At 42.3% G+C, this 25,001-nt stretch overlaps 1 protein-coding gene across 3 annotated transcripts in view; it reads left to right on the top strand.

Annotated features, from left to right (window-relative positions):
* Positions 1-6,871: 6,871 nt before the first annotated feature.
* SREK1 (splicing regulatory glutamic acid and lysine rich protein 1) overlaps positions 6,872-25,001 on the top strand; it is a 64,136-nt gene continuing 46,006 nt past the window's right edge. Inside the window, exons 1-2 of one of the 3 annotated variants that reach the window (XM_066242078.1) lie at positions 6,872-7,145; positions 23,391-23,524. In XM_066242078.1, the coding sequence (XP_066098175.1) occupies positions 6,985-7,145; positions 23,391-23,524 (295 nt within the window). In that variant the 5' untranslated portion in view covers positions 6,872-6,984. Of the gene's footprint in view, positions 7,146-23,390; positions 23,525-25,001 lie in introns of those variants that run through there. The other 2 variants (XM_066242069.1, XM_066242084.1) reach the window with 2 other exon arrangements.

Below are 25,001 nucleotides of genomic sequence, written 5' to 3'. Positions count from 1 at the left end.
TTTGCTTCTCCACCCCTCCGCCGCGCTTTCCTCTCTGTCTCTCCCTTCCCCTCCCGCAGCCAAGGCTCCATTGGAGCAAAGATGGCCCGGGTGCTGGGGATGGCTCTGTGGCCTCTGCCTCAGGCGCTAGAGTGGCTCTGGTCGCAACATGGCGACGCCCATGGCGACGCCCAGGATGGGCAGAGCATCGCCCCCTGGTGGGCAGAGCATCGCCCCTGGTGGGCGTGCCGGGTGGATCCCGGTCGGGCGCATGCGGGAGTCTGTCTGACTGTCTCTCCCTGTTTCCAGCTTCAGAAAAATGAAAAAAAAAAAAAAAAAAGAAAATGGAAATTAGCCTGACCAGGCAGTGGCGCAGTGGATAGAAAGTTGGACTGGGATGTGGAAGGACCCAGGTTCGAGACCCCGAGGTCACCAGATTGAGCGCTGGCTCATCTGGCTTGAGCAAAAGCTCACCAGCTTGGACCCAGGGTCGCTGGCTCCAACAAGGGGTTACTCAGTCTGCTGAAGACCCGCGGTCAAGGCACATATGAGAAAGCAATCAATGAACAACTAAGAAGTCGCAACGCACAACGAAAAACTAATGATTGATGCCTCTCATCTGTCTCCATTTCCCGTCTGTCTGTCCCTGTCTATCCCTCTCTCTCTGTCTCTGTAAAAAAAAAAAAAAAAAAAAGGAAATTAGCCTAATCAGGCTGTGACACAGTGGATAGAGTGTTGGCCTGGGACGCGGAGGACCCAGGTTCGAAACCCCGAGGTTGCTGACTTGACTGCAGGCTCATCTGGCTTGAGAATCGGATCACTGGCTTGAGTGTGGGATCATAGACATGACCTTATGGTCACTGGCTTGAGGGTGGGATCATGGATATGACCCCATGGTCGCTGGTTTGAGCCCAGAGATCACTGGCTTGAAGCCCAAGGTCATTGGCTTGAGCAAGGGGTCTCTCACTCTGCTGTAGAGTCCCCCCCCCCCACACACATATGAGAAAGCAGTCAATGAGCAACTAAGGAGCTGCAACAAAGCATCGACGCTTTTCATCTCTCTCCTTCCTGTCTGTCTGTCCCTATCCCTCTCTCTGTCTCTGTCCAAAAAAAAAAAAAAAAAGGAAATTAGCCTAATCAGGCTGTGACACAGTGGATAGAGTGTTGGCCTGGGACGCGGAGGACCCAGGTTCGAAACCCCGAGGTTGCTGACTTGACTGCAGGCTCATCTGGCTTGAGAATCGGATCACTGGCTTGAGTGTGGGATCATAGACATGACCTTATGGTCACTGGCTTGAGGGTGGGATCATGGATATGACCCCATGGTCGCTGGTTTGAGCCCAGAGATCACTGGCTTGAAGCCCAAGGTCATTGGCTTGAGCAAGGGGTCTCTCACTCTGCTGTAGAGTCCCCCCCCCACACACACATATGAGAAAGCAGTCAATGAGCAACTAAGGAGCTGCAACAAAGCATCGACGCTTTTCATCTCTCTCCTTCCTGTCTGTCTGTCCCTATCCCTCTCTCTGTCTCTGTCCAAAAAAAAAAACAAAAAAAAACCCCAAAGAAAATGGAAGTTAAAGCCATAATGTGATACCATACATACCCACTAACATGGCTATAATAAAAAAGGATGACAATACTTAGTGTTGGTAAAGATGTGGAACAATGGTAATTCTCATACATTGTTGATAGCAATGTAAAATAGTATAGCCTATTTGTAAAAACAGTTTAGCAGTTTCTTAAAAAGTGAAACAAACTTACCATATGACCAAGTAATTTCATTCCCAGGCATCTACTCAAGAGGAATATGAGGTTTGTACAGGAATATTAATAGTAGCATTAGTCAGAAAAGCCACAAACTGGAAGCAATCCAAGTACTGAATAAATAAAATGTTAAATATTTATTTAATGGTCATTATTAGCACTAAAAAGGAATAAACTACCAACACCTGCTCCAGATGAATCTCAAAAACATTATGCTTTGTGTTAGAAACCAGACACTAAAGACTACGTATTGTGTAACTACATTTATATATAATTTCCCAAAAAGGCAAATGTATAGAGACAGAAAGCAGATCAGTGGTTGCCAGGATCTGGGGAATTATTGGAGTTGATTTACAACACTCTTGAGAAAGTCTATGAATGTCTGCTTCTGAAGTTCCCAGAGCTACCCTGGTCACTTTCCTTCCTAAGATTTCTTTTTGCAATTCCTTCTGCAATTCCATTAAAAACCATCATTCAGAATGCCTGAAATCTAGCTGAATAGACACCCTATAACAAAGGATACAGAAGCAGCCATGTGGAGACTGAACTTCCTATCACATGAGAATTCAATTATGAAGATTTGTTTTCTACCCAAAATGGTTAACTTAAGGATTAATGAAGTGCTCATCCTTCCATGTGGAGAACATGGTATCAAGAGCCTTCACGGGAATCAAACAGGACTGGGAACACAACTCTGCGAACAACCAAACGCTTGTTTAGTGATTGCTTCCTGGACCAAAAATAAGAGCTACGAATACCAGTTTTGTGACAATTGGGAAAATTTGAAGATAGATTACATATTAGATGATACTGTGGCAGTATTTTTTAATATTCTTGGGTAAAATAAGAAAGATAAAGTCCAGTAAGTAAATTAGCAGAGACAGAGAAAGATGACTGCCAAAATATCAAGGGTGAATTGTCAGAATATCTACATTTTTCTCTTTAAATGGTTCAGCCAAAAACAAACAAACAAAAGGCTGAAGATAAAGCAAATGTAATAAAACAATGACAATAGGGAATCTAGGTCAAGAATAAATGGGTGTTGCATCCTCCTGCCCTCCAAAGAAACAACAATAATATAAATATTATCCCAGAGGGCCAGGGTGGAGCAGTCTGACATCTGCCTGAGTGGTAGGGCTAGGACAGGCCCAGGGTTGGGAAATTTTGCTGGGAGGTTCATAGAGGGATCAATGGAAGCAACACTGTGGGCTCTGCTTCTCTAAACTACTTCATGTAGCTTTTTGTCTCAGTAGTCACATTGTATCTATCACTAGATACATGTTATCCTTGATTTTGTCATCTTTGCAGAATTTGACACCTTTTTTTTTATCATTATTTTCTTAACACTCTTCACTTCTTCCTTAAAACTTCCTCCCCTAACTTTTGTGACTATCCTACCTCCTGGTTTGGTTTTATTTGTTTTTGACTATTTGTATTCCTCACAAAGCTATGCCTCTTATTTCGGTCCTAAAATTATGGTACTATTGCACCATCCCCCAGGCCAGAATCATAAGTTTCTCCTTCTACTTTATCATCAACAGATTACTAAATTCACTGAGTACTGCTTTTAGAACCAGTGGTTCTTAAAGTGGGGTTCTCAGATCACCACCTCCAGCGGCGGAATCTGAGAACTTGTTAGAAATTAAAATTCTCAGGCCCCACTCCAGACCTAATAAATAAGAAATTCTAGGGGTGGAAACAGCAATCTGTGTAAACATGCCCTCTAAGTGATTTTGATGCACACCAAAGTCTGAGGACCAGTATTCTAATCCTAGAAATTCATGGTTGGGCTTCAGGAGGACCAAAAAACACTTTTAAGTGTGTCTTGGCTAGGCCCTGGCCAGTTGGCTCAGCTGTAGAGCGTTGGCCTGGGGTGTGGAAGTCCTGGGTTTGATTCCTGGTCAGAGCACACAGGAGAAGTGACCATCTGCTTCCCCACTCCTCCCCTTCCCCCTTCTCTCTCTCTCTCTCTCTTCCCTTCCCACAGCTATGGCTCGAATAGTTGGCCCTGGGGGCTGAGGATGCACCATGGCCTCGCCTCAGGCACTAAGATAGCTCGATTGCTGAGCAACAGAGCAGTAGTCCCAGATGGGTAGAGCATGGCCTGGTAGGGGCTTGCCGGGTGGATCTTGGTTGGGGTAAATGCAGGAGTCTGTCTCACTGCCTCCCTGCCTTTCACTTAATAATAATAATAATAATAATAATAAGTAAAATAAGTAATTGTGTCTAAAACTGAATATATATCCATATATACTTCTCTGAGTGGATAGCTTTTATTCCTTTTATTTTCAAATGTGTTCATGGAATTCATATTTAGGACTGTCCCTTGCTTTCCATTCTACCACCATTTAACCTGTGATCCAGTCCCTTTGCCACTGGTTTGCACCCCTTTCAATGTATCTTTATGCTGCAGAGACAATAATCATTCTAAAACATGAAACTGATCATGGTTACTCTACTGCTCAAAGGCCTTCAATGACTCCCAACAGCTTATGATATAGTGAACTCAGTATGACAAATGACACCTTTCATCAGGCTTATTCTTTCGTATGCATCTCTAGTCATTCTCAGCCTTTGGTCTAGCAATAATACATCTGAATATTCTGGACTTCACTTAGGCTCTCATACCTCTCCTCTCTGCCTTTGTATATTCTGCATGCTTATTCTGAAAGGCCATTCACTACTCCTTCCTCCTTGCTTGGCTAATTCCTATTTATTAAAGATTCAGTGAAATATCTCTTTTGGGAAATCTTCCATTAGGACTAAGTTTAATTGGCCCTCCTATATGCTCACATACCCTGTGCTTATCCCTCTGATAGTAGTCTCAAACATTTTAATCTTAGGATCCATTTTCTTTAAAAATTATTGAGGACCTGAAGAAATTAATGGGCTATCTACACATATTTACCATATTAGAAATTAAATCTGTGAAACTTAATGTTTTAAAGCTAATTTAAAAATAATTATAAACCCATTGTTAACAATAAATGATGTATTTTTGTGATAAATGGTATTTTCAAAAAAATTTTGAGAAGAGTGGCATTGTTTTACATTTTTCAAATCTTTTTAATGTCTAGCTTAATAGAAGACAGATGAATTTTTATATCTGTTTGTATATTCAGTTTGTTGTGATATGGTCCTGGCCTGTGGTGGCATAGTGGATAAAGTGTCAACCTGGAACACTGGGGTTGCAGGTTCAAAACCCTGGGCTTGCTTGGTCAAGGTACATATGGGAGTTGATGCTGCCTGCTCCTCCCTGCTTTCTCTCTTTCTAAAATGAATAAATAGAATCTTTAAAAAAATTCAAAAAAAATTTGTTGTAATATGTTATTGTTGAAACATATGAACAAAAGCTGGTCTTACATAGTTGCTAAGATACCAAACTTGATATAGTTTCTTAGAGTGCAGGTGCAATGTGGACTGAATCTGAAAGCATATCAATTAACTTTTTGTATTCTGCTATATTAAAATCCATAGTTCTTACACTTTGATGACTTTTTAATTCTGTAATAGCATGCATTGTTTTTTTTTAAAACTGTTGTTCATTTAGTTGCAAAGATCAAAAGTACATTTGTTAACATCAAAGGTATTTATAGTAGAAAAGTCTAAGTACTGGAGAACTCTCAAGCTCCAGGTGATGGATATAAGTTTTACAAAATTTGGATTTTTGCGTGAAAACTCAAACATATATGTGCCTTTTCTGGAGACAACCATTTTAGTTGGGCATGCAGCAGAAGTATGTCACCATTTCTTTATGCCTTTTTAAATGGCATGTATACTTGGGTGAAGATAATAAAATTTGTAATTTTTACTCTTTTGTCATGGTCATTATTTTTAAAAATAATTTTTAAAAAAAATTTAAGTGAGAGGCAGGGAGGCAGAGACCGATTCCTGCATGCGCCCCAACCAGTATCTACCCGGTGAACTCCTACCCAGGAACACTCTCCCCTGCTCGGCTGCAGAAGCAACGGACCTATTTTAGCGCCTGAGGCCAGGCGCTGGAGCCCCGGACCAACTTTGCTTGGACCTTTGGAGCCTTGGCTGCGGGAGAAGAAAAGAGAGAGAGGAGTGAGGGGTGGGTGGAGAAGCCGATGGTCGCTTCTCCTGTGTGCCCTGACCGGAATCAAACCTGGGCCTTCTTCTACTCACCAGGCGGACCCTCTACCACTGAGCTAAACGGCCATAGCCTTGCCATGGTCATTTTAAAGTTAAACTAGCTTATTTTTAAAAAATCTTACATTTTCTATGCCGAGTGCAAGGGGGTGCAGAATACAAAATCCTGCTATTAATGCAGTTTGGTGCCACGGCCTTGATTTCTGCTATGGTGCCAGCAGTTAAATCTGCTTTTACGCTGTCAGTGCGAATGTTAACAAAGTGAAGAAGGTAAACAAAGTCTTAGTGTTGTTATAGAAACTGACCTCGTGGACCCACTGAAAGTTGCTGCTGGTACCCTCAGCGTTCCGTGGGTGGCATTTTCGGAACTGCTGCCCTAGTTTCACATACTATTATTGTTACTTGCCTCTCATTAGGTTGCAACTTCTATATGGACCGTCTGTAACTGTCTTTTATGTGCCCTTGTCTAAGGGCCTGGTGTGTAAAACAATATATATTAATATCTGCAGAATGAGAGAATAAGTAACGAGTTATAAACAACGACCACATAGCCTTCATCTTATTACTTCTGTATTAAAATTCCTCAAGTTTTTTCACAATTATTACACCGGCTAATTTTTTAAACAGTTGAGGAGAGGGGAACTGCCTATTATAATGATGCGTTATATTTGGTCAAATATTTATGTGATGCCAGGGAGTCAGTAATTCCTAACCTCGCACCAGCAGGCCAGGTCTTTTCGTCCCTCAGGCCTACCCAAAGACCGGAAAGAACTGGGTCTCCCACGTTTATAAGAGCACAAAAATTTGACCGATTTGCAGCCAGGTTTAAAAGAAAATCCACTAAAACTTTAGAGAAGAGAAAGAGCAGCAAGAGAAACAACGGCCACATAAACAAGTAAGCCTAGGGCCGCAGTCTCGCGACCTCCGCGGGGTTGCCGGAGCGACGCTTCCGGCCGGCGCGCGCAGCCCTGGGAGCAGGAGAGTTGGGAACTGGGCGGCTAGACCTGCCCGCTGCCGTGAATTCGTCAGCGGGAGCGCGCTCCCGGCCGCGCGTGCTCGGCTTTCCCGGCTCGGTCGCTGACGCGTCGTAGACGTTGGGGAACCAGAGGGAGCGGCAACGGGAGCGGGATGAACAGCGCCGCCGGCTTCAGTTTGGGCTTAGGCTTCAGCCTCACCCCTACGGCGGTGATTCAGGTGACCAATCTGTCGTCGGCGGTGACCAGTGAGCAGATGCGGACGCTTTTTTCCTTCGTAGGAGAAATCGAGGAGCTGCGGCTCTATCCCCCGGAGTAAGTGCTTGAGCTCGGCTGGGGGAGGGGCGCGGGCGCCATCGAGACCTGGGGACCCGGCGCGGGGAGAGGGCGGACGGGGGCTCGCGGTGCCTGTCACGTGACCGCGCGGGCTTACCTTGGTGCCCACGTTTCATCCGGGCTCCGGGGCCGCGGCCCCTCCGTCCCACCCCTCTTATTAGACTTTGAGGATGTAACCTCTGCACGGAGCCCTTACAAAGGTGGCCTTTTTCCTGCTTCCCGGTCTCAATGCTCGCCGCCGAGGCCCCCTCCCCTTTTTTTCCCGAATTTAAGATGGCCGCAGGTGGGCCGCGAACAGTCCTCCCGACGGACGCCTGGTGGGGAGTGGAGCTCGCAGAGGCTGCGCGGGAGACGCTCCCCGTGCCTAGGGCCTGGTGTCAGGCCGCTGCTGCGGACCAGGAGGCCTGGATTTAGGAAGGAATCAGGGCTGGGTTTGTTGTCAGGGCGGTGCACACAAATTTAGCATCATTTTTGATTCATTTAACCGAACCTACCCATGTTCAACGATCAAGTCTCTTCACCCTTTTGGGCAACATTAAAATTTCCTCCTGGAAGGTCACATTGCCCTAAACTTTTCAGAAAAAGTATTAATTGGTGCAGCATTATCTCTGCTGTAGACTTCTAAAAGTTCAGACATTGCCTGGCATTCACAGGTCGCGGACACTTCCTAAGTAGCGGATTTTGAAGATTTCCCTCGTACAGTGCTATCTACCCACACAATTTGTAAAGGGTTTGCGCATTGTTCAAATTCTTACACGCGTAAACTTACCTTTTAAGAAAGAGCTTAGAATCGTAAAATCCTCAATATTTTGTTTACTGTATTGAAAGCCCTTGATAAAAGGGAGAGGAGCTGCCCAAGGTTTTTTTTTTTGTTGTTGTTGTTTTTTAATTTGTATTTGACTTTTTGGTTTACTTAATTGCAGTGGGTGTAAATCTTCAGTTTTCTGTCTGAGTATATCGCATTGTTACTGCATAGATATTGATAAAAGTTGGTATATGGATATTTTAAACTTTGCTCTTTAAATTTTTGGCTTCTACTCCTTGAAGTAATGCATGCATACAGGAAAGTTGAAAGAACACCCCTTTTCCCTTCACTTGCGTTCATTGTTTTCCGGTTTTTTTCTCTCTCTTGTCTCTCCCTTCCCATCTCCACCTCTGCTTACCCTTCTTCCCATCCTTTTGAAGGTACGTAGTTGTAGACACCAAAACTACTCACCCCTGAATACTTAAGTATGTATCTCTTAAGAAAAGTACATTTTCGCTGTCCAGTTGGTTCAGTAGACAGAGGTCGTCCCAGACTCTGAAGTCGCAGGTTCGATTTCCAGTCAGGTCACGTAAGAGAAGCAATCAATGAATGGAACAACGAAATGGAAAAACGAATTTGTTCTTCTTTCACCCTCCCCCTCTCCCCCTCTTCCACTCTCCCCTGTTCTTCCATCTCCCTCAAGTCAATGGAAATTAAGAAAAAAGAAAAGTACATTCTCCTACTATATTGCAATACTATTAACATTTCTGAGAAATTTAACAATGATAAAGTAGTATATAATTTTTTTTTTTTTTGGTATTTTTCTGAAGTTGGAAACGGGGAGGCAGTCAGACTCCCGCATGCGCCCGACAGGGATCCATGCGGCAGCCCATCAGGGGGCGTTGCTCTGCCCATCTGGGCCATTGCTCTGTTGCAACCAGAGCCATTCTAGCGCCTGAGGCAGAGGCCATAGAGCCATCCTCAGCACCCGGGCCAACTTTGCTCCAATGGAGCCTTGGCTTTGGGAGGGGAAGAGAGAGACAGAGAGGAAGGAGAGGGGGAGGGGAAGGGGTGGAGAAGCAGATGGGCCCCCCTCCTGTGTGCCCTGGGCGGGAATCGAACCCGGGACTCCTGCATGCCAGGCTGACACACTACCCCTGAGCCAACAGGCCGGGGCTGGTATAAAATGTTTATATTTAAATTTCCCCAGATATGCTGGTAATATATATATATATTTTTTGATCTGGAATATAATCAGAGACCACCCATTCATTCTGTTATCTCCTTTAATCTAGAATAGCCAGTCACCTTTTTGAAAAGTCTCTCATGAAATTGATATTGTGTCTTGTGGTTTGTTTTGTAGAATGACTCTTAGTCTGGGTTTGTGTAGATTGTTTCTACATAAGTAGATTCAGGTGATACATTTTACTTCATAAGGTATGCACATACATCTTCTGTTGATTAGCCATGGCATTGATAATTTTGAACATCTTATTTAACTTGTGAAAATGCTTTCTGTTGTCTTCATTTAAGTACTCAAAACTTTTCTTAATAATTCAGAGTGCTTGGAGGAGTGCTGTATCAATTGGAATCAAGCAATAAAATACTTTGTACATAAACCTTTGTAAACTAACCTTGCTTTTAAAGTGGTAATAAGGCCAGACCAGGCAGTGGCACAGTGGATAAAGCGTCGAACTGGGATGTGGAGGACCCAGGTTCGAGACCCCTGAAGTTGCCAGCTTGAGTGCAGGCTCATCTGGTTTGAGCAAAGCTCACCAGCTTGGACCCGAGATCGCTGGCTCGAGCAAGGGGTTACTCAGTCTGCTGAAGGCCCGCGGTCAAGGCACATATGATAAAGCATTCAATGAACAACTAAGGTGTTGCAATGAAAAACTGATGATTGATGCTTCTCATCTCTCTTTGTTCCTGTCTGTCTGTATCTTTTCTTCTCTCTGACTCTCTCTGGGTCTCTGTAAAAAATATATAAAAAAAATAAAAATAAAAAAATAAAAATAAAATAAAGTGGTAATAAGGTGTCTTACAGGTAGAGATAAAACACAGATAGTCTTCATTGCCAAAGTACTACCGCTACATAGTTGAAATCTGGGTTTGGGTGGCTACATGCTGCCAGTACTAATGACAGTTAGTAATGAACTGTTTTTTGAAATCAAATGTTAATTGCTTGCAGTTCAAAAATCAAAGAGAATAGAAAACTCTTGCCTGACCAGGCGGTGAGGCAGTGGATAGAGCGTTGGACTGGAATGCAGAGGACCCAGGTTCGAAACCCCGAGGTTGCCAGCTTGAGCGTGGGCTCATCTGATTTGAGCAGAGCTCACCAGCTTGGACCCAAGGTCACTGGCTCAAGCAAGGGGTCACTCAGTCTGCTGACTGCCCGTGGTCAAGTCACATGAGAAAGCAATCAGTGAACAACTAAGGTGTCGCAATGCGCAAAGAAAAACTAATGATTGATGCTTCTCATCTCTCCATTCCTGTCTGTCCCTGTCTACCCCTCTCTCTGACTCGCTCTCTGTCTCTGAAAAAAAAAAAAAAGAAAAGGAATAAAAAACTCTTAAACACGGTACATTTATATGGAGTGAGTGAGTCACAAACTATAGTATGTTTTACAAAATTGTAGCACAAATATAACATATATAGGCCAGGCTAAATCCTTACCCAGTTTTTGTGCCATCCCTTACTCCTCTTTTTCAAAAATATTGACATTCTTTACTAACAATATATTTTCTGCTCTGTAATGAGGTTATCATAATCTGGTCAGTGTGGAGATATTTTTGCAAATTTGGACTGAAATTGATAAAAATGCAGTAGTATTAGTTGTATTGAAAACAGTTTTGCACAGTTGCAGAAACAGTATTTTATTATTAATTCTTGGAAGCTGAGTAGAAATTAACTTGTTTTAAATTTGGAAATACATTTTTTTTAATGAATGTGAAATTCTTGGCAGCATGCTTTTTTATTGAGGTATATATAGTGTACAGACAGAAAAGTGCATGGATAAGTGCACTTACCTACAGTGACTTACCTGTGTAACCAGCATCCAGCTCAGAATTGTCTATACCCTAGAAATTCCACTGTGCCTTCTTCAAAAGGTAATCCTATCCTGATTTGTAACACCATTTCTAATATCAACACTTTTGATTTTTTAAAATTAATAATTGTTTTATAAATTTATTGATTTTTAAAAGAGAGAGGTAAGGGAGGGAAGGATAGAAAGAGAGAGAAGGAGAGAGTGAGAGAGAGAAAGAAAAAAAGAAAGAAAGAGAAACAGAAACAAAGATCTGTTCCTGTATGTGCCTTGACCAAGGGAATCGAACCTTTGGGATGACTTTCTAACCATCTAGCTATACCGCCAGGGTAACCTGTTGATTAGTTTGCTTGCTGGGGTTTTCTTCACTTCGCTGGTCTTCAGAAGTACTATCAAAATCTTTCCATGTCCATCTGTATTCCATAAGTCCTTTTTATGTGTTTATTTTGATATGTGATTAAAGGATTTATACAACATAATTGTAAATTTTTACACTCGATCTATAGTAAGCATTTTTTTTTTTTGGTATTTTTCTGAAGCTGGAAACGGGGAGAGACAGTCAGACAGACTCCCGCATGCGCCCGACCGGGATCCACGCGGCACGCCCACCAGGGGTGAAGCTCTGCCCACCAGGGGGCGATGCTCTGCCCCTTCAGGGCGTTGCTCTGCCGTGACCAGAGCCACTCTAGCGCCTGGGGCAGAGGCCAAGGAGCCATCCCCAGCGCCCGGGCCATCTTTGCTCCAATGGAGCCTCGACTGCGAGAGGGGAAGAGAGAGACAGAGAGGAAGGAGAGGGGGAGGGGTGGAGAAGCAGATGGGCGCTTCTCCTGTGTGCCCTGGCGGGGAATTGATCCCGGGACTTCTGCACGCCAGGCCGACGCTCTACCACTGAGCCAACCGGCCAGGGCTATAATAAGCATTTTTCATATTTTATTTATAGTAATATTTACAGATTGATTTGTCCTAAGTGTGTGTGTGTGTGTTTTTGAAGTTCTATCTTTGGAGTCATAGTGGCTGATTTTTTGTTTTTGATGTGTGTAAGTCAGTGGATTTTAGGTAGAAGCAAGCATTTGAAATGTATAGGTGTTTTTTTTTTCTTAGTGTGGGGGTGGGGTGGGGTGGGGTGGGATAGGAAAGAGAGACAGATAGGGAGAGACATGAAAAGCATCAACTTCTTGCAGCACTTTAGTTGTTCATCAACTGTGCCTTGATGGGGTGGTGAGTGGCCTGCAGCTGAGCCAGTGACCCCTTGTTCAAGCCAGTGACCTTGGGCTTCAAGCCAGTGACCATGGGATCATGTCTATGATCCCACACTTAAGTCAGCTACCCTGCGCTTAAGCTGGAAACCTCAGGGTTTAACCCCTGGGTCCTCAGTATCAGGTCAATGCTCTATCCACTGTGCTACTGCCTGTTCATTGTAAAATGGATAGTTTTGATTGTCAACAGTGATTGGAGGGCCTTTTGGCATTTATTGGGTATCAGTCATTCATATCAGAAAGTCTTACACAAGGAAGAATTGTGCCATATAGAGTACCACTGGAGCCCTGTTGAGAAACCTTGTTATAGTTTCTGTGTCAGTGTTTTCAGACATGAAACTGTATACTTTGTCCATGTTTTGGATTATATACTTTGTGATAGCTTCTCAACGGGTATGTAGTAATATAATAAAATATTAGATATATTATTACTACATTAACTTTAAAAAAATTGTGCAGTGTTATCACCGTTTTAAATGAAAAACCAAATAACCAGTTAGGGCTCAGGAAATTTAAATGATGCTCAGAGAGTTGGTTCTGTGATTTCTGCATTAAACTCTCAAGTTCTGATTTAAAAAATCAGTTGTAGAAAGTTTTCTTTTTTAAGAAACCAAGCAATTCAGCAAATGAGGTTAAAGTAAAATCTGCTACTTGGATACTGCTACTTTCTTTAGAGGCAGACATTTAGACAAAATGGACTATATATCCCCCCACCCCCTTTTTTGGTATTTTTCTGAAGTGAGAAGTGAGGAGGCAGAGAGACAGACTCCTGCATGCGCCCAACCAGGATCCACCTGGCATGCCCATCAGAGAGCTGATGCCCTGCCCTTCTGGGCCTTTGCTCCATTGCAACTGGAGCTATTCTAGCACCTGAGGCGGAGGCCATGGAGCCATATCAGCCCCCGGGCCAACTTTGCTCCAGTGGAGCCTTGGCTACAAGAGGGGAAGAGAGAAATGGAGAGAAAGGAGAGGGGGAAGGGTGGAGAAGCAGATGGGTGCTTCTGCTGTGTGCCCTGGCCCAGGTATCGAACCTGGGACTTCCACATGCCAGGCCGGTGCTCTATTGCTGAGCCAACGGGCCAGGGCCATAACTCCCTTTTAAAAATTAAAACTGTAGGTCAAATTATGTTATAAATTATCCTATTAATAAAAATTAAATCTACTTAATAGCTTAGATATACCAGAGCAGGGATCGGGAACCTATGGCTCGCAAGCCAGATGTGGCTCTTTTGATGACTGCATCTGGCTAGCAAACAAATCTTTAATAAAAAAATAACGTTAAAAATATAAAACATTCTCATGTATTACAATCCATTTCCTACCGCTCATGTTCATGGTTGCGGGTGGCTGGAGCCAATCACAGCTGTCCTCTGGGACAACAAATTTTTATTGGATAATGCATAATGTACACAGGTCGTTGTGAGGTCAGGAAGTAAACTTCCCTCCTTTTAATCAAGTAGTCAGGTAGCTAATTGCAGAAACACTTTTGATGAAGAAGATGGCTAAAGAAAAAAGATGAGGAGTATTGTACTTTTTAGCAAGAATGGACAGAGGAATTCATCTTTGTGGAGAGAGCAGGTTCTGCAGTGTGTCTAATATGCAATGATAAAATTGCATCGACGAAATGGTCAAATATAACACGGCACTTCAACACACGCCATACTACATTTGCATCGAAATATCCAGAGGAGGACAGCAGGAAGAAAGCATGTCAAGAGCTACTGTGCAGAGTGCAAGCTAGTCAGTAGCAACTCCGTGTTTAGACCCAACAAGGTGACTGGAATTTGGCTAGTTTTGCTGGTGCTTTAGCAATTGTGAGAAACGGAAAGCCATTCACAGATGGGGAATATGGCAAAACATTCATGCTTGATGTTGCCAATGAACTTTTCGACGACTTTTTGGATAAAGACAAGATAATCAAATGAATAAAAGACATGCCTCTGTTGGCAAGAATTGTTCATGATCGATCGTACCATCATGATGGCAAATGAAATTGAGGCAACACAAGTGAAGGACATAAATGCAGCACCATTCTTTTCTCTCTCTTTGGATGAGTCAATAGACATAAGCCATTTATCCCAGTTCAGCATGATTGCAAGGTATGCTGTCGGTGACACACTACGTGAGGAAAGTCCTGCTGTTTTGCCTATGAGAGAGACAACAGGAGGGGAGCATTTATTCAGGTCTTTCACTGAATTCGCTAAAGAAAAAATCTACCGATGGATAAACTTATTTCGGTGTGTACTGATGGTGTTCCGTGCATGGTGGGGAAAAACAGAGGATTCGTAGCACTTCTTCGTGAACATGAAAAGAGACCCATCCTTAGTTTTCACTACATCCTACATCAGGAGGTGCTTTGTGCTCAGATGTATGGCGAGCAGCTTGGTGAGGTGATGTCGCTGATCATTGGGGTGGTCGACTTTATTGTTGCCCGAGCTTTAGATGATCGCCAGTTTAAAACACTGCTGAATGAAGTTGGGAATAATTATCCTGGTCTGCTTCTGCACAGCAATGTGCGTTGGTTGTCAAGAGGGAAGGTGCTCAGCCATTTCACGGCTTGTCTGAGCAAAATCCGGACTTTTCTTGAAATGAAAAACGTAGGGCATCCTGAGTTAGCTAACACTGAGTTGCTCCTGAAGTTCTACTATCTCGTGGACATGAGTGAACGTCTGAACCAGCTTAATGTGAAAATGCAAGGCGTTGGAAGTACAGTTTTATCCCTTCAACAAGAAGTGTTTGCATTTGAAAACAAGCTGGAACTCTGCATTGCCGACATTGAAACAGGTCGTTTACTACACTTTGAAAAATTGGGAAAGTTTAATGATGCATGCACAGCAAGTGACCCTGCTCAACATCTTGATCTCCAGCAGCTAGCAGGCTTCACATCTAATCTCCTGCAGTCATTCAAAGCACACTTTGGAGAATTTCATGAGCGCACTCGTCTTTTTAAGTTCATCACCCATCCACACAAGTGTGCAGTGGACAGCACTGACCTGAGTTACATCCCCAGTGTCTCTGTCAGAGATTTCGAGCTACCAGCTGCTGACCTGAAGGCCTCAGATATGTGGGTGAATAAAATCAAGTAACTGAATGACGATTTGGAAAGACGTGCACAACAGCAAGCAGAGTTGGTGAGCACACACAAGTGGGGAGAAATTAAAAAATTTCAACCTGCGGACCAGCTGATTGTCAAAACTTGGAACACACTTCCCGTCACATACCACACACTGCAGCGTGTGAGTATTGCTGTACTGACAATGTTTGGCTCTACGTATGCATGTGAGCAGTCTTTCTCACATCTAAAGAACTTTTAAGACCAACCTACAATCACGTTTAACTGATGGAAGTCTCAGTGCTTGCATGAAGCTTACTCTCACCACCTATCAACCAGACTACAAAGCTATCAGCAAAACCATGCAGCACCAAAACTCACATTAATGGTAAGAAGTACTTTATTCATCATTGGTTAGCAATAGCATAACAATGTTATTAAAAAGAATTTAGAGACTTACTGTACTTTAAAAGTGTTGGTCTTACATAAAATGCACACATTTACTTGTATTTAGTGTTAAACATATTTATGACACACGGAATTACATTTTAAAATGTGTGGCGTTCATGGCTCTCTCAGCCAGAAAGGTTCCCGACCCCTGTACTAGAGATAAAGCTTTAAATATAAGATTTAGAAACATTTATAAATAAATAAATATACATTTGTTTACCAAGATACTAATTATTTGTATTTGTGCTTGCTTCTGTGCCATACTTTAGCCTCTAGTGATGAAAATAAAATAGTTTACTACCTCCTGTGAAAAGCACATGTTTTTACATTTGTATGAGTAAGTATAAGTTGATTTTTATTCTTTTTAAAGAAAGATAATTGGAGTTAAAGATGAAGAAAATAACTTAAAGCAATGGTGTAGCCAGTCTACTATCCATGTTCCTATGATAATGCTATTCAGAACTGACCAGAATTTTTAAAATCGGTCCTGGGCTTCTCAAATTTTGGTGACATATCTTAACATGTTGCTTTACTAACCAAGCTTACATTTTCTATACCTGTATTAAATTTGAAATGACATGGGTTTCAAACAGGGTTTGGAAATGTTTTTTTATTTTTATTTTTTACTGATTATAGAGAGAGGAAGGGAGGCCTTGGCCAGTTGGGTCAGCAGTAGAATGTCGGTCCAGTGTGTGGAATTCCTGGGTTTGATTCCTGGTCAGGGCACACAGGAGAAGCTACCATTTGCTTCTGCACCCCTCCCTCCCCCTTTCTTCCTCTCCTGCAGCCATGGCTCGAATGAGCAAGTTGGCCCCAGGCCTTGAGGATGGATCCATGGCCTGTCCTCAGGCTCTAAAATAGCTTGGTTGCCAAGCAATGGAGTGGGGGTCCCAGATGAACAGAACATGAGCCCGTGACAGGGGCTGCCAGGTGAATACAGGTTGGGGTACATGCAGGAGTCTGTCTCTCTGCCTCCCTGCCTCTCACTTGATTAAGAGAGAGAGACCCTGGCCAGTTGGCTCAGTGGTAGAGTGTCGGCCTGGCGTGCAGGAGTCCCGGGTTCGATTCCTGGCCAGGGCACACAGGAGAAGCGCCCATCTGCTTCTCTACCCCTCCCCCTCTCCTTCCTCTCTGTCTCTCTCTTCCCCTCCCACAGCCAAGGCTCCATTGGAGCAAAGTTGGCCCGGGCACTGAGGATAGCTCCATGGCCTCTGCCTCAGGAATGGCTCTGGTTGCAACAGAGCGATGCCCCAGATGGGCAGAGCATCGCCCCCTGGTTGGCATGCTGGGTGGATCCAGTCGGGCGCATGCAGGAGTCTGTCTGACTGCCTCCTCGTTTCCAACTTCAGAAAAATACAAAAAAAAAGAGAGAGAGAAACATTGATCCATTCCTGGATGTGCGGATTGAACCAGCAACCTTTGCTTTTTGCTCTAACCAGCTGAGATATCTGGCCAGGACTGGAAATGTGTTTTAGTTTTCAAAAGTGATTATTTAGATTTTCATTCTTTCACAAAAGGATCTGTCAGTTTAGGAAATGTATTATAGTTTCAGTGGTTGCTTGTCGGATTCTTGATTTCAGTGCTGAAAAGAGTATACTTCTTGCAGTTGCTCGGGCTTTAATAGCTCATTGAACTCATAGATGTTTTTGGTTGCAAAAGACACAAACACTGCTATGCGCGCAGCCTAACTCAAGAAGAGACATTAAAAAGATGGTGATTTCACTAAGTTGAAGAATAGACTATAGTACAGCCAATCCTTATGGGACCTGGGACTGGGCACCAGAAAGGTTTTCAACATCCAAGGTATAAAGCCCCTTCTTAGAGGTTTTTGTCAACTCTGTGTCTGTGTATCTGCTCATTTTCTTTACAGACCTATTCTCTACTCATCTGGCATCTGACCAAAGCCCTGACTATAAGTAACTTTCCAGGCAAAAGAAAGAGAATCTAATTGTTCCCAGTTCACTTGGTCAAGCCACCCAAATTATAGGTTGCCTGTGGGCAACCTGGTATCATGTGGCTAATAAGTTATGACTAATCAACTGTTGAGAGTTTCACATAAGAAACGATAGGCCTGTCCTGAAAGTATGTAGAGTGTTTTGGTAGCACATATAGCAGGGGTCGGGAACCTATGGCTCACAAGCCAGATGTGGCTCTTTTGATGGCTACATCTGGCTTGCAGACAAATCTTTAATAAAAAAAATGTTAAAAATATAAAACATTCTCATGTATTACAGTCCATTCATTTCCTACTGCTCATGTTCATGGTTGCGGGTGGCTGGAGCCAATCCTTCGGGACAACACCAAATTTTTATTGGATAATGCGAAACATACACGGGTCGTTGTATGGCTCTCACGGAATTGCATTTTAAAATATGTGGCATTCATGGCTCTCTCAGCCAAAAAGGTTCCCGACCCCTGACATAGGATGGGTACCTAAAATGGTTTTCCAGGAAACTTGAGCTTGAAGAAGAGTGAAATTACCATTCAAAAAGGGAGTTACAGAAAACATGATAAACAAATGGAACATGTACAAAGGTGGTCCAGATGTTCTTGATATGATCTGGGAACCACAAGTATTTTTATGCTTGGATTTTTGGGTGTATCTAGATCAGGGGTAGTCAACCTTTTTATACTTACCGCCCACTTTTGTATCTCTGTTAGTAGTAAAATTTTCTAACCGCCCTCCTGTTCCACAGTAATGGTGATTTATAAAGTAGGGAGGTAACTTTACTTTATAAAATTTATAAAGCAGAGTTACAGCAAGTTAAAGCATATAATAATTACCAAGTACTTTATGTCGTATTTTCACTAAGTTTGGCAGAATAAATCTTTATAAAACAACTTACTATAGTTAAATCTATCTTTTTATTTATATTTTGGTTGCTCCGCTACCTCCCACCATGATAGCTGGAACGCCTACTAGAGGGTGGTAGGGACCAGGTTGACTACCACTGAGTTAGATGATAAAGGAAGAACAGAGAGTCTGAGGAAGTTTAAACAGTGGAGTGACATGATGAAATATAGGGTTTAGAAAGATCACTTTGGCAGCTTTAGTGGAAGACTATTAATAAGGAGTTGAGATTGGAGGTAGTGTGATTGGTTAGGAGCCATTGTAGTAATACAGATGAAAAAATGATGAGGGCCTGAATTAATGTCACACATAGTTGGGGGTGGGGGACAGTCTTCACAAGATTTAATGAACTATTGTATGAGGAAGAAGGAGGCGTCAAGGAGGAAAACAAACCCCAAATCTCAGGAGTTTGATTAAGAAAAGATGAATACTTATACTAAACTGGTAGGGTAGGGAACTCGACTCATTGTTGTCACTCACTCTGGATGAAGCTGCTGTGGCAGCCCCATCTCCAATATTGCAGGTCACTGTGGCAGAGCAAGAGTTGAGCAGTGACATTTAGAGTTTCTGCATAGTGACACAGAAGTTGCTCGAATTTAATTGGTCAAAGCAAATTGCATGGCTACACTTCAAGGAACAAAGAAATGGAATTTTACCATGTAGCCATAAGGAGATTTGGAAATACTTGCTGAACAGTAGTGATGGTACTAACATTAGTGACTACCAGATTTCTGATTTGGGTGATATGGTGGGTTGTTTTTTTTGTTTTGTTTTGTTTTTTAACAGAGTCAGAGAGAGGGATAGACAGACAGGAAGGGAGAGAGATGAGAAGCATCAATCATCAGTTTTTCGTTGTAACACCTTAGTTGTTCATTGATTGCTTTCTCGTATGTGCCTTGACCGCGGGCCTTTAGCAGACCAAGTAACCCCTTGCTCGAGCCAGCAACCTTGGATCCAAGCTGGTGAGCTTTTTGCTCAAACCAGATGAGCCCGTGCTCAAGCTAGCGACCTTAAGGTCTCAAACCTGAGTCCTTCTGCATCGCAGTCCAACACTCTATCCACTGCGCCACTGCCTGGTCAGGCAAGATGGTGGTATTTTTAAGTGAGATATATAGAACAACGGACAGGACTGGTAAAGAAGGGGAATGATGAATTTTAAGACTTAATAAGTTGGCCCTGGCCAGTTGGCTCAGTGGTAGAGCATCGGCCTGGCGTGCAGGAGTCCCGGGTTCAATTCCCGGCCAGGGCACACAGGAGAAGCGCCCATCTGCTTCTCCACCCCTCCCCCTCTCCTTCCTCTCTGTCTCTCTCTACCCCTCCCGCAGCTAAGGCTCTATTGGAGCAAAGATGGCCCGGGCACTGGGGATGGCTCCTTGGCCTCTGCCTCAGGCGCTAGAATGGCTCTGGTTGCAACAGAGCAACGCCCTGGATGGGCAGAGCATCACCCCCTGGTGGGCATGCCGGTGGATCCCTGTTGGGCGCATGCGGGAATCTGACTGCCTCCGTTTCCAACTTCAGAAAAATACAAAAAAAAAAAAAAAAAAGACTTAATAAGTTAAGGTTAGGCCTGGTGACTATCAAGGTTTAATATTCTAGGCAGGTACTTGGATCTGGGAGTATGGAGCTAGGAGAGGCCTGCATTGGAGACATGGTAATGTAGAGGTGAGTTAAGTTTGGATATGAATGTATTTACCTCAGTGACAAACACATGAGGTGATTGACTTAGATGGTGAGTGTGGGGAGGGTTAGAGTGGGCTAGCCTGAGCCTGAATTGGACGACATTAGGAATGGATGAAATGAGTTGAGTTGGGTAGGGTGAGAGAGGTAGAGCTTTATTTTTATTTTTGCAACTTTAATTAGCTTAGTTATTTTAATAATATTAATGTTTCAAGTTCTAAATGCAAATATATCTTATCACAGTTTTTTTAAAATCTTTTTTTTAAATCTTTTTTTTGTATTTTTCTGAAGTTGGAAACGGGGAGGCAGTCAGACAGACTCCCGCATGCGCCCGACAGGGATCCACCTGGCACACCCACCAGTGGGCGATGCTCTGCCCATCTGGGCCATTGCTCTGTTGCAACCAGAGCCATTCTAATGCCTGAGGCAGAGGCCATGGAGCCATCCTCAGCGCCCTGGCCAACTTTTTGCTCCAATGGAGCCTTGGCTGTGGGAGGGGAAGAGAGAGACAGAGAGAAAGGAGAGGGGGAGGGGTGGAGAAGCAGATGGGCGCTTCTCCTGTGTGCCCTGGCTGGGAATCGAACCCTGGACTCTTGCACACCAGGCTGATGCTCTACCACTGAGCCAACCGGCCAGGGCCTCTTATCACAGTTTTTGATTAGTAGTATTCATATGTATGTATATTTAACCATTATCAAGATGGATTTGCTGCTATATGTGAAAGATTTTTTAATTTAAAAAATGATGAATATTTGCCTAACATGTGTTGCGCAGTGGTTAGAGCATCAGCCTGGTATGCTGAGGTCTCAGGTTTGAAACCCTGAGGTCGCTGGCTTAAGCGTGGTGGTATCACTGATATGACTCCAAGGTTGCTGGCTTGATGCCAAATGTTGCTGTCTTGACCTCCCTCAAGGTCGCTGACTTGAGTGAGGGGTCACTGGCTTGGCCTGAGCGCCTCCCCCCAGTCAAGGCACATATGAGAAACAGTCAGTGAAATAATTAAAGTGACGCAACTTTTTCCCTTCCTGCCAGTTTCTAAATATTAAAATTAAAAAAATGAAAAATGATGAATATTTGTGAAATTACTAACTAAATAATACATTTGTTTTCAACCTCCAGTCTGCAGACTGTTGATGTTGTATGAAGATTACAGACCCAATAGTTATAGACTTTATAATTTTCATACAGTGTCAGGTGATTAACTCTTCTGCGGACCTGTATGAAAATTTTGGCAGACTGGCGGTTGAAACCCACTGAAATACAGTGTGTCCGTAAAGTCATGGTGCACTTTTGACCTGTCACAGGAAAGCAACAAAAGATGATAGAAATGTGAAATCTGCACCAAATAAAAGGAAAACCCTCCCAGTAGTACATTAAGATTGTTTTAAAATTCTTGATTAGTTGAATGGTAAAAGGTACTTGAAATTTAGAATTAAATGGTTAGACTTTAAGTTTCATCTTTGCCATTTACTGATCTGGAATTATGGTCAACTTTCTTAACTTGTTTTGAACTAAATTACTATTATTGTACAAAGCGTATATGACATTTTCAAATGATCTTTTTTAGTATGAAAAGCTTCAGTGTTTTCAAGTATTCCACATTTATTTTATATTCTAGGTATATATTTTGTTTGGGTCTGTTTTTCCTTGCTAAAGATAATTAAAGACTTTGATTGAAAATAATTATGGACAAGTTGTCAAAATGGTCATCCACGAGGATAGTATATTTTGTATTCTAACAAGATGGATTCACATTGTAGAGAAATTGCTTTTATCTGTGCTGTGTCTGGTTCCTCTTTTTTTTTTTTTTTTTTTTTTACAGAGGCAGAGATAGACAGGGACAGACAGACAGGAACGGAGAGAGATGAGAAGCATCAATCATCAGTTTCTCGTTGCGCTTTGCGACTTCTTAGTTGTTCATTGATTGCTTTCTCACATGTGCCTTGACCGCGGGCCTTCAGCAGACCAAGTAACCCCCTGCTGGAGCCAGCGACCTTGGGTCTAAGCTGGTGAGCTCTTTGCTCAAGCCAGATGAGCCCGCGCTTAAGCTGGCGACCTCGGGGTCTCGAACCTGGGTCCTTCCGCATCCCAGTCCGACGCTCTATCCACTGTGCCACCACCTGGTCAGGCGTGTCTGGTTCCTCTTTACTGTAGGCCTGCCTAGATTGAAATGAATCTGTAATAGAAGGATTTGTAAGAATCTTTACTCTTTGGCGTATAGTATGTAAAATTATTTTGTGTGTGAAATCTTTTGTCTGGAAAATCACACAGTGCTGCAGTCTACTAGCACAGTATATGCAAAAGACCTTAATTTTAATTCTGTGTTATTTCATTGTTTCTAAAAGTTTTTAGAGATTTAAATTAGCCAGGGAAGGCTTGAAAGTGGTTACAAAATTTTAAGTCTTGAGGATTGGGGCTTTTAAAAGGGATTTTGCCTATTTGTACTCTGGTTCAACAATTTGGGTTGAGCAGCTGTTTTCACATTTTGTTCAAATTAAGAATTGAAAGTTTTTTTTTTTTTTTGTTTTTTGTTTTTTTTTTTGCATTTTTCTGAAGCTGGAAACAGGGAGAGACAGTCAGACTCCCGCATGCGCCCGACCGGGATCCACCCGGCACGCCCACCAGGGGGCGACGCTCTGCCCATCCTGGGTGTCGCCATGTTGCGACCAGAGCCACTCTAGCGCCTGGGGCAGAGGCCACAGAGCCATCCCCAGTGCCCGGGCCATCTTTGCTCCAATGGAGCCTTGCCTGCGGGAGGGGAAGAGAGAGACAGAGGAAGGCGCGGTGGAGGGGTGGAGAAGCAAATGGGCGCTTCTATGTGCCCTGGCCGGGAATCGAACCCGGGTCCTCCGCACGCTAGGCCGACGCTCTACCGCTGAGCCAACCGGCCAGGGCCAAGAATTGAAAGTTTTAAAATTTAAATTAAAAATTTTTACAAATAAGGCTAAAGGCTTGCCTAGATTGTCATCAGGCTTTGCAGACAAATCACTATTAAGTTTTGCTATTTCATGTCTTAATGGTTTTTAGTACCAAAACTTCGTAATTCTTGATTATGTAAGATTATATAAAGATCTAAGAAAAAATTGTAACGAAAGTGACAAAATCAACCGTTTATTCATCTAATTGTTTTTTCTTTTTTTTATCTTGCAGCAACGCACCCCTTGCTTTTTCTTCCAAAGTATGTTATGTTAAGTTTCGTGATCCATCAAGTGTTGGCGTGGCCCAGCATCTAACTAACACGGTTTTTATTGACAGAGCTCTGATAGTTGTTCCTTGTGCAGAAGGTTGGTATTTCACATGTTTTTTTTTTCTATTATTTTTAATCTCCGTCCTGTCCGTTAACTACCTTTGGCATTTTTAGAAATTGGCAAGTAGATAGTAGTATGGCATGAGTGTATGTATGTCTTGTTGTGTATGTGTATGAGAATGAAATTTGGAGAAGAAAATAATTTTTACTAATCAAATATATTAAAATGGTTCCTTTGTTACTTAATGTAAGTTTGAAAAATAGCTAAACATTTAAAAAATGTATATATTACTTGGTTTCTCAGGTTTATCCTGGCTTTCTGTAGTCATTTTACAAGTGGTAAAAAAAGGTTTCTGAAATTAAAAAATATTAGGGTAGTTGGGGAAATTATTTTAATTTTGTAAGTAAGTGCTTGTCTCTGTGTACAATATTAATGATATTACATAAATAAAAAATGTACACATCTTGCCAGATTGAGGTTCTGATATTTATAGTTATAAGAAAAAAATTCATAATTGAAACTTTAAAATACCCTGTTAAGTTAATTTACCTTATTATTGAGACCATTATATCTTGTTTCGTGTAATTGTTTGCTATGCAACTGGAATTTACTTTTCTCTTCTGGCATTTTCTTGGGGAGGAGGTGTAATTGAAGAAAAGTCATATAAAGCAAATTTCCTCCATCAAAGAAATAGTTGTTGAAGATGTGAACAAGGCTAAGGCCTTAAAAATTATTCATTAAATTTTATGACTTAACCTGCTTTAAGAGCTAATTATTACTAATATTTATTTTTTAGTAACTTCTATTTACAGAGTCACTCATTTAATAAGCTGTGCTGAATTTGACACTCCTGGTGTGTAATTAATTTTTATTCCGAGCACTGACTATGGCATGCATGTGTTCATGGATTTGAGAATTGGGTTTCTATAATTTAAATGTCTTTAAAGTGTATTTTCAGTGGTGGGTGGTGGGAACTTTACACCTGGAACAATTTAATGTACTTTCATATGTATTGTTTTAAAACCTCTTACAATCCAGGCTAACGTTAAAGTAACTTAATGTAAAATAAACAGTTTGTAGTACTTTCAAGTTTTTATGCTTATTTCAGAATTCTATTCTGAGATGTCAGAAACATTTAGTCAGATATAGCAAGTATCATTCTGTTATTTTTGAAGTCCCAGATTAGAACATTCTGGATTTTTTCAGATAAATTAGTATTTTTCCCATGCCTGGGAGTTAGAGTGGAGTATGGAGAATAAAAATGGATTAAAGTTAATTATTTGATGAATCTGTTCTTATCTGCTGATCTGTCAGGGGACAGTAAGCCCAAATTTGGAGAGCAAGGTGAGAAAAGAGCTGGTAATGGTTTCGTTCTACAAATCAAGTTCATACCAATTTCACACCATGTAAACCGCATGGGGAAAAAAACAGGTAGAGGTCTATTTAGCAAGAGTATTATTTTAGAAAAATATGCCAGCAGCAGCACAGGCTCTTGTATTATGTTGGCTCATTA

This window comes from Saccopteryx bilineata, chromosome 1 (assembly GCF_036850765.1).
Source record: "Saccopteryx bilineata isolate mSacBil1 chromosome 1, mSacBil1_pri_phased_curated, whole genome shotgun sequence".
Taxonomy (NCBI): domain Eukaryota; kingdom Metazoa; phylum Chordata; class Mammalia; order Chiroptera; family Emballonuridae; genus Saccopteryx; species Saccopteryx bilineata.
Note: the sequence above shows the minus strand (reverse complement) of the source record. Positions and strands in the feature narration are given on the sequence as shown.